General features: G+C 40.2%; 1 protein-coding gene across 2 annotated transcripts in view; it reads left to right on the top strand.

Annotated features, from left to right (window-relative positions):
- Positions 1 to 9,866, top strand: part of LOC110113155 (rRNA biogenesis protein RRP5) — a 97,006-nt gene that overhangs the window by 51,794 nt on the left and 35,346 nt on the right. For both annotated transcript variants that reach the window (XM_020845602.2, XM_020845603.2), the window contains exon 16: positions 4,831 to 4,965. In XM_020845602.2, the coding sequence (XP_020701261.1) occupies positions 4,831 to 4,965 (135 nt within the window). The remainder of the gene's footprint in view (positions 1 to 4,830; positions 4,966 to 9,866) is intronic.

The raw sequence follows: 9,866 nt of genomic DNA on the forward strand, positions 1-9,866 counted from the left end.
TGATAACAGAACTGTATTCATAAGAACTTAGAGGTGCACAACAACAAAAAAATAGATCCTTGACTAGAGGAGCAACATACTAGAGAAGTTTGTGGCGGAGGTTTCTTAGAAAATTCAGGACTTTTTTATAATATTATCTTTCAATTTTGTTAAGTAAATTTAGCATTAATTTTATGCATGTTTTCTAATCCTGATTACATAAATCCTTTTTCTGAAATTATAAATCCAGTTGATAAGTTGCCTTGAAATTATTGTGAAGCCTTGTGAGATTTAGTTATTACCTCGGGCAATTAGGTTGGGAAGAACCAATCTCCTAAGTTAATAATGGTAAGTTTGTGACATACTTGTACACACTACATACCAAAGGACTCCATCCAAATCCACTTGGAAGATATTGGACGCCAATCTTATCCAATAAGAATTTTGGATCATTCTAGTATCGGAGCAGGAATGCCTAACTAAGAGTGAGTGATCTAAGATGGAATTAACCCCCAAAATTTTATTATTAAGAGGCAGCAGGTAAAAGAACCTACGACTATTGAAAGAGATTACAATTCACTAAATGAAAATGGTGCTAGGTTTTTCAAAATAAATAATGTATTTGAATATGATGGAGAAAATGAATTAATTGTGGGATCCAATATCCCAAAAAGAAAAAGAGGTTCCCTTCACAATTTGTGGTCAAAGCCCTGATATTCTTGAAGACATTGATGAAGGGAATTGAGAAAGCTCAACTATTAGTGAGACACCCATCTATTTTAAAGTCGATCTAAAACTAGAGTTGGTTTCCTTTGATGGCACATTGGATGCTCGAGAGACCTGTATCTACTTCTATTAGTATGCTAGTGCACCTAAAACGAAATGTTACACATATTTGGTGGATGCAAACTCTTTAAACTATGACATTTATAAAATGATGTTGGTACATTTTAAGTGAATGCTGAAGGCCAATTTTATTCTATTGACCATGACAAAAAGAAGTTGTTATTGTATCATCAACAGAGGCAGAAATATGAACAATCGATATATAAGAATATTTTATTGAGTTATAGAAACATACTGATAGACTAGTTCAATAAGGACCGGTTTAGACATATAGGAGGCAGAACATGAGAGTTCTGCCCTCTTCTCTGCCGCCCACTTTATGTGATGAGATCCGGGCTGTAGTTAGAGTGATGAGGCCCCAGGACTTCGGGGAGGCTATGGATCTCGCACATTTAGTGGAGGACCAGGTACACTTGGAAAGGGGGCCATATGTAGTAGTTCGGGAGGCTTATACAAGATGAGAATGACCACCACATTCTTAGCTCCTAAAGGACTAGTACTGGGAAACCTTCTTGAGGCCCCACTGGAGAAGACTGTAGGAGCGGGATTCAGGGAAATTTTAAGAAGCTCACTTAGAAGAATCTACAGGAGAAACGAGTGAAGGAATTGTATTTTAGATGTGATGAGAGATGCACACCGGGGAATAGGTGTAATGAATGAACTCTTTAGGTTCTCACCGCTTGTGATGACGAGGAAGCTAAGGGGAGACGAGAGTGGGGAAGTGGTGGAAGAGGAGAAAAAGTTGCATCTTGACATGGCCGAAGTCTTCTAAAACTCAGTGATGGGGTTCACCCCAAATCACACCATGAAGGTGAAAGGAGAAATAGTAGACAAAGAGGTGGTGATGTTGATCGATAGTGGGGTTACTCACCATTTTATCTCATTTGGGGTGAAATTGGTGGACATAGGGGGTTATGGGGTGATGATGGGCGCTGAGAAGGTGGAGATGGGTCGAGGAGTGTGTAGGGGAGTGGTGTTGACCATGCAGGGGGGTCAAGTGAGGGGAGATTTTCTCTCGTTGGAGTTAAGGAGCACTGATGTCATCTTGAGGATGAAATGATTTCAGATCTTAGGAGATACCAGGATTAAATGTTGAGCATTGACGATGCAGCTGGTGTTAGAAGGAAGAAAAGTGGTGATCCAGGGGATGCATGGTTGTCCAAGGCCATGGTGTCTCTCAAAACTATGGTCCGAACCATATAGGAGGTGGAAGGAGGGTTTTTGGTGGAACTGCAGCGCTCGAAAGGGATCAAAATTGAGGAAGGGGGACATCCCCCTTTCAGTGCAGCTACTCATACATTAGTTCAGTGAGGTTTTTCAGCCACCTCAAGACTTACACCACTGAAAGAGCAGGAACACGCCATCACCTTAATGGAGGGGGTATCACCGATTAGTGTCCGACCCTACAATTACCCTCAGATTCAGAAGAATAGATTGAGAAGCTGATCAGGGAGATGTTGGAGCAGAGATCATCAGGTCGAGTGTAAGTCCTTTTTCTAGCCCAGTCTTGCTGGTCAAGAAGGACGGGAGTTGGAGATCTAGTTTGCCATTGGGGATAGGGTATTCTTAAAGTTGTGAGCCTACTGACAGAGGATAATAGGCAACATAAGGAATTAAAAGCTAGCCCCGAGGTACTTTGGCTTGTATAAGGTGCTTGAGAGAATTGGAGTCGTGGTCTATTGCTTGAAGTTACCCTCGACCACTTCCATTCACCCCGTGTCACACGTATCACAGTTGGGGAGAGACGTGGGAGATCATGCAGCCAGTTTAGAATTATCAGGGCTGCTGACAGAGGAGCTAGAGGTGGTTTTGGAAGCACTCGAGCTTCAAGGGGTATGACAGGAAGAGGGAGGGTCCCAGAAAGTGCTGATTAAGTGGAAGAACATACCTAACTATGAGGCCACATGGGAGCCATATGAGAGGGTGAGTTTCTCTCGTTCCATCTTGAGGACAATTTTGCTCTTTGGGAGGGTAGTATTGATAGACTGATCCAACAAGGACCGGTTTAGACATATAAGAGGCAGAACAGGAGAGTTCCTCCCTCTTCTCTACCACCCACTCTATGTGGGTTCCACAAATTTAATTAAAGGGATTTGGGGGTGGATTAGGAGGGAAAACTCAAATAGCAAGGGTGGTTTTGGGTTTTTAGGGTTTACTTCTGCTTTTGCTGAAATTTTCTGTTTTCTAGTATTTGCTTGGGGTCTAGCGGTGTCTAGATATTTGAAAGAGCAGGATCTTCCTCTCTAATAGACGATCCATTGTATCTGGTCGTTTTATTTCTGTATTCCAGCAATATAAAAGGCTATTTGAATGCTTCGCTATAAGATCCTTCTCTTTCTTTGGTTCAAATTTGTTGAAATTTCAGATTTTGCCATCAATTTCTTCGTTTGTTTCTTAACACATACCTTCTTGCTTAGGCAGTAAAAAATTGTTATTCCAAAAATGGTTGTATGACTCTCCAAAGGTTTCTAAAGGAAACTTAGGGCTTTTTGGTTTGAAGTAAAAGGGGTATAAAATATTTCAAATGTTGATGTTTTAAAAATATTGATGTTTGGTCTGAAGTAGAAGAGATGTAGAGTAAAATTTTAAAATATTTGGAATTCACTGTTTAGTTAAATTTTGGTGTATTTAGAAATTGTTATATTTGGCTGATTTTCAAATACACCATAATTTCCATGCTATTATTCTACAAGATGCTATCAACTCCCTCTAGATGCTGACTACATCAGTTGTTTGCCATTGTTACAAACACTGGCCATCGCCGCCAACTACGGCCATCGCCTGCCACTTACAGCTAGCTGCTAGCCACTGCTATCGGCAATCGCTACTAGCCACTGCCTCCTTAGTATCCCCCGCCACCACCTCAATTGCCGCTACCTCCATTTCCACTGTCGCCTTCATCTTCACCACCGCTACCTGCTGGCCTATGGCCACCACCATCATTGGACTTTGCACTTCATTCTTTTTATTTTAAGCCAAACAAAAAACAAGTAATCACAGGTATTTATTTAACACTTATCCAAACAAATTCAAATATTTCAAATATATCGTGTTCCTTTTACACAGTATTTCATTTTACTTTGCATTCTATTTTCATCGAACCAAATGAACTCGAAAGCTTTTTTCAATGCATTTTATTATAGAGGCCATGATAAAGATTAGTTGATCTTGTGGCATCAATTGCGGCAAAAATATGAACAATTGGTACAAGAATATACCACAAAGCTTTGGTGATATATAGGAATGCATTCTAGGTATAGGATTTTACACTTACTGACAAGAAAAAGAAAAATGAAGTTATTGGATTTTACACTTACTGACAAGACAAGAAAAATGAAGTTTAAAATTTATAGATGCTAATGTTTGGATTTTATGAATGAGAACATAAAAATGCTTGGTACAAGAAAGGAAACTAAGTTACAAATGATGAGGTACTACTTAGGAAGGTTCGTAGTTCAGAGAGAGAGAGAGAAATATAGAGTGCTAGTCCGAGGGAGGGTGAAACGAGGGAACAAGGGTGAAATGGATGAATTTCATGCTTACCTAGCTGCTGTCATGGGGACGCCATATTATTGTACACTAGATGTAGATGTGGTACTATTTTATCATATCTAAAATACGTTATATGAAGGTATATAATTAAAATTTTTTTATGCTTAATATATTTACTGAAATTCATCTTTCAAATTTCTTGCCTCTAGTTTATAATTTGATTTCCTTTAATAATGACATTGTGCTCTAATGTTGATGAACAAAGACCAATCATGTTTTGTTTTATGTCCTAATTGATTCTTTACCCGTTCCGTAAGAAGATGATTATTTCTCACCATTCAGAGCCATGCAAACGATATTTATTCTCCATACGAGATAAATTAACATGTATTGTAGTTTTTACGGAGCTAATTTTTGTGCTGCTTTTGCTGTTATGGACCCTTCTAATTTAGTTAAGAAACTTGTTTCATATTTCCTTTTCCAACTTTGTTTGATATTAACTTTTTTTAACAGATCAGAGCTTGGCTTGGATCCAGGAAGTGAACCAAATACTGTTTATCATGTTGAGCAGGTTGTCAAATGTAGGGTTACTAGCTCGGTTACTGCTTCACGAATTATCCGTGTTAGTTTTGTGATTTCTCCTAAAAGGTCCCCCCTCTCACCCTCATGTTCTCACCCAATACCTTTTGGTCTTTTTTTTTGTCATGGGCATATGGTCACATTTGAACTGCATGAACTTGTGCAACCTTATTTTATTCATTGGTTTTTAAAGTATGCAAAAGCCCCAAATAGTTGGGATAAGTGGATGAAGATGATTGTGGTGGTTTTTAACTTATGCAATTGGGCCAAAAATATATATATTTTTTCCATATGGACATTTGCCCATGCTTAACGGTGTTTGAATGTATTATTAGTCGAACCATGTTGCTTGAAAGGGAACTACAGTGTGCCTCCATGTCTTTGGAGGATGGCCTATCTCATTTCATTGAGGGATCCTTTTTTTGCTGTAAACGTTGAATACATCTGTGTTTGAATTGCTATTGTGAGTGCGCATAACTACTCTGTGTGCAACAAACCTTCTAAAATCTGCAAAAAATGACACGAGCAATGCAAAGGAGCACCGGTGATTGAAGAGGTGTAACTGCTTTGGATGATCACAAATGGCATGGTGCCAAAAAATTAGATTTTAAAAGGGGAGGAACATTAATAAGCAAAAATTGATGATAAAGTAAGAACAAAGTTTATTCGGTGGAAGACATTGAAGGAAAGCTAAAATGAGAACCCTTTATATGTAAAATTTTAGCCGGTATGAAAATTTCATTTAATAGGATTTATTGGTTGTTAAATGGGAAGACAACTATGGTTGAATACAAACTTTGAAAAAGGTTTATTGGTAAAAAAGACTACGATGTGTAATTATTTTGTGATAATGTGTAACTTATTATAACCATGGTTTAAAATTGCGCAATATGAGGCTCGCCTTGAGGCCCGCCTTTGCGCAATTCCAGTAAAAAACGCCTCGATTTTTTTTATGAGGCTTGCGCTTCAACTTGGTTGAGGCCCGCCTCGCCTCACTGGCATGAGGCTTACGCCTCACGCTATATATATTAAAACTTATATAAATCTTGAAGTAAATGCCCGACATTGGATTCTATAGGAGAGGAGGAAGGGAAGAGAGCAGTTCACCATAATGATGATTCAAATGAAGAACCCCTTAGTGATGACAATGCTGATGACTTATGAGTTTTTATGTGATATGTCATTGCTATTTATGATGTGAAACCAGGAATTGTTTCTTAGAAAATTAATAGAAGTTCGTTAAAGTATTGATAATACAATTCCAAGCTTCGCTAATTTGTCGATTCAATGAAAATCTTAGAAGTTAACAAAGTCTAGGCAAGCAACTTCAACTAAGTTTACAAGTTCTATAAAATAACAACTTCAATAAAGTAATGGAAATGAATGGTCAACAAGAATCCGGCGGTTAACAAAGTGATTGTCTCACCTTGAGGCCACGCTCATTCATCTACTTCTAGGTTCGTTGGGAGAAGAAGAAACATGCTAGTGATGAGACCACTCCGAGGACGACGATGCCGTAGATTCGTAGGGAAGAAGAGGATGGCGCTGGACGTGGAGGTGGTGTGTAACGACACCCTTCGATGATCCACGTGTAGATGGAGAAATGATTGTCTATGGACTCCACTAAAGCTGGGAGGATCCGGTCTAAATACTCTTCGACGGTGTCGTCGAAGTCAAAGCCGACGTCAAAAAAAGGAGATCTGAGGATGTTAACTCGTCCACGGTTGTCGTACTCAAACCCGAAATTCCACTCGGGTTCCTCCATACATCATGGAGGTGGGATAGAACGGCACTGCGACGAAATCTCCAAAGGAGGAGCTAGTGGTCGGCGAGTTGGAAGAAAGAGGGGAGGCCGGCGGTGGGGTTAGGGTGAGGGGAGAAGTGAAATTTAGAAAAACTGAATTTAATTTCAGTTTTATGAGTTTGGGAGGGAAATAACAATAGAATTTGAATTTCCTAATTAATGCAATTAAGGCATTAATTAGAATCAATTTCGGTTAAGCCCATGAGGAGCCGGCGGTAGGGAGAGAAGGGAGGAGTTTGAAAAAACTGAAGTTATTTTCAGTTTTAGTAAAAATAGGAGGGAGGATTATTTGCATTTAATTTGTGATTTCAAATCACAAAAGGGGATTGAATGCAAACTTAATTGGGGGATTGATAGGGGGGCTGGCGGCATGAATAGAGGGAGAGAGAGTTGGGGAGAGAGGGAGAAGAGTTTTCAAATTTAGGTGGATGATGTGGACAAGTATTTTGAAAACTCCAAATTAAAGTAAATTGAAATTTGATTCAATCATGCAAACTTTCATAATTTGGAAATCCAAATTTGGAAAGAATTCAAAATTTGAATTCTAAATTTCAAATTCAGCATAGGATGAGGGAGGGGAGTTGGCCGGAAGGGGAAGGAGTGTCAGAGAGGTGGTTGGCCGGGATGGTGGTGGTGGCTGGCGGCAAGATCCAAGGAGGGCCGGCGGCTAGGGTTATGGGAAGGGGATTTTGTGGGGCTTTCAATGAGAGGGAGATGATGAACAAACAAAATAAAATAAAACTAGAGAACTCACCAAGAGATCTCAAAGGAAGAACTCACTAAGAGATCTTTTCATGCACTCACAAAGAGAACAAAGAGAGCAAATTTTCATTTCATTCAGCAATAATCCAAAATACAAAGACCAAGCCTTTATATAGGCTCAACAAGCATACGGAAAGTAAAAGACTACAATGCCCTTGGGCAACAACAAACACTAATTCCCTCATAGGGGTACAAAATGAAAAAGACAAGAAATATAAATGACATGAATAAAATAAAACATAAAAAATAAAGACGCTGAATCATGGCCGTCGATCGGCGCCTCCGGCGATGGTACACATGTCGAAATCTGATGTCCCCATCATTCTCCCCAGGTGGGAGGAAGCTTGACCCTGTCGAGCAAGGGTCCTGAGAACTCTCGTACAGCTCCAGAAGGTCAGGGTCTAGTCTCTGTATCTCCTCACGCTCCAGCCACGTGTCCTCCGTCTCCGGCTTTCCTCTCCAACGCACTAAGTATCTTTGGCGTCCGCCGTTCCTTGTGGAAATGATCTCATCACTGAGTATGGTTTCAATCTTCTCCGTATTAGGTAATGGGGGAATTTTGGGAAGTGGAGGTAGGCTTGGGATCTCACAAGGCTCAAGATTTAGTGGATTTTCAGGGTTAAAATCAGGTCCATCAAAGGCTACTAGATCCTCTATGTTAAACGTGGGGTTCATGTTGAAACCTTCAGGAAGGTCCAAGACATAGGCATTACTGTTTATTTTTGAAATTATTTTAAAGGGACCTGCGCTCTTAGCATGTAGTTTCTTAACGACCCCTGGTGGGAACCGCTCCGGACGAATCCGAACCATGACATAGTCTCCAACTTCGAACTCCTTGAAGCGTCTCTTAAGATCAGCATTAAGTTTGTATTTCTCATTACTTTGCACAATTCTTTTATTAATTTCTTGATGCAATTCTTGGATATGCGATGCAAATGCAGATGCAGACTCTGACACCCTAAGCCTAGGACTCATGGGGAGTAAGTCTATTGGTTGCCTAGGTTGGTATCCATAAACAATCTCAGCTGGGCTCATACCGGTGGTTCGATTGATGGAATTATTGTAGGCAAATTCAACAATGGGTAGTTTGGAATCCCAATCCCTAATGTTATCTCCAACTAAGGTCCTTAGAAGGTTCCCAAGGCTCCTATTAACGACTTCCGTTTGGCCATCCGTTTGAGGGTGAAAGGCGGTGGAGAATTTCAGCTTAGTACCCATTTTAATCCATAAAGTTTTCCAGAAGTAGCTCGTAAATTTCACGTCTCGATCCGACACAATTGTCTTAGGGAGTCCATGGAGTCGGATAATCTTATTAAAGTAAAGTTTGGCAATCCTAGAGGCATCGAAAGTTTTAGCACAAGGGAGGAAGTGGGCCATCTTAGAGAAGCGATCTACTACGACACAGATGGAATCATGCTTCCTAATGGTTTTGGGTAGACCTAGGACAAAATACATACTAACGTCTTGCCAAGGGCAGTTAGGGACAAGGATTGGCATGTAGAGGCTTGTGTTCTGTTTTCTCTGTTTAGCTAGTTGGCAGGTATGGCAACGTTTGATCAGTCTAGTGACATCACGCTTAAGGCTTGGCCAGAAAAATCTATACTCGACGGCTGCAATGGTCTTAGCCTGTCCAAAATGTCCAGCTAAGCCTCCTGCGTGTAGTTCCCACACAAGAAATTCACGAAGAGAGGTGTTGGGAATACACAACTTCTGAGACTTGAATAAGTAACCATCCTCTAACAAGAAATCATCTACAGATGGCTTATCTCCCGCCATTAGTAACACATATATTTCTTTAAAATCAGTACACTCTTGATAGTCATCCTTGATGCGTTCGAATCCAACAACTTCTGTTCTCATTTCTCTAGTGACCATTATCCTACGGCTCAAAGCATCGGCTGCCTTATTTTCAGTTCCGGCTTTATGTCTGATAGTGTACGAATATTCTTGTAAGAATTCAACCCAACGACCATGACGGGCATTTAACTTCTTCTGGGAGTTGATGTATCTCAAAGCCTCATGATCCGAAAAATATTACAAACTCCTGGGGTAGCAAGTAGTGTCTTTAATACCTAAGGGACTGAATGATTGCATAAAATTCCTTATCGTAGGTAGAGTACCTTTGTCATATGTCATTAAGTTTCTCGCTAAAGTATGCTACAGGAAGCCCCTCTTGTGACAAGACTCCTCCTATTCCGATCCCTAATGCGTCACAGGTTACTTCAAACACTTTAGAAAAATCTGGGAGACGCATAACAGGAGCTTCTACCATTTTCTTCTTAATATCCTCAAAAGCTCTGGTCGCTGCAGTCGTCCAATGGAATTCCCCTTTCTTAAGACAATCAGTTATGGGGGCTACAATGGTGCTGAAATTTCGAATAAACCTCCGATAGAAGGTAGCCAA

This window comes from Dendrobium catenatum, unplaced genomic scaffold (genome assembly GCF_001605985.2).
Source record: "Dendrobium catenatum unplaced genomic scaffold, ASM160598v2 fragScaff_scaffold_875, whole genome shotgun sequence".
Lineage (NCBI taxonomy): Eukaryota > Viridiplantae > Streptophyta > Magnoliopsida > Asparagales > Orchidaceae > Dendrobium > Dendrobium catenatum.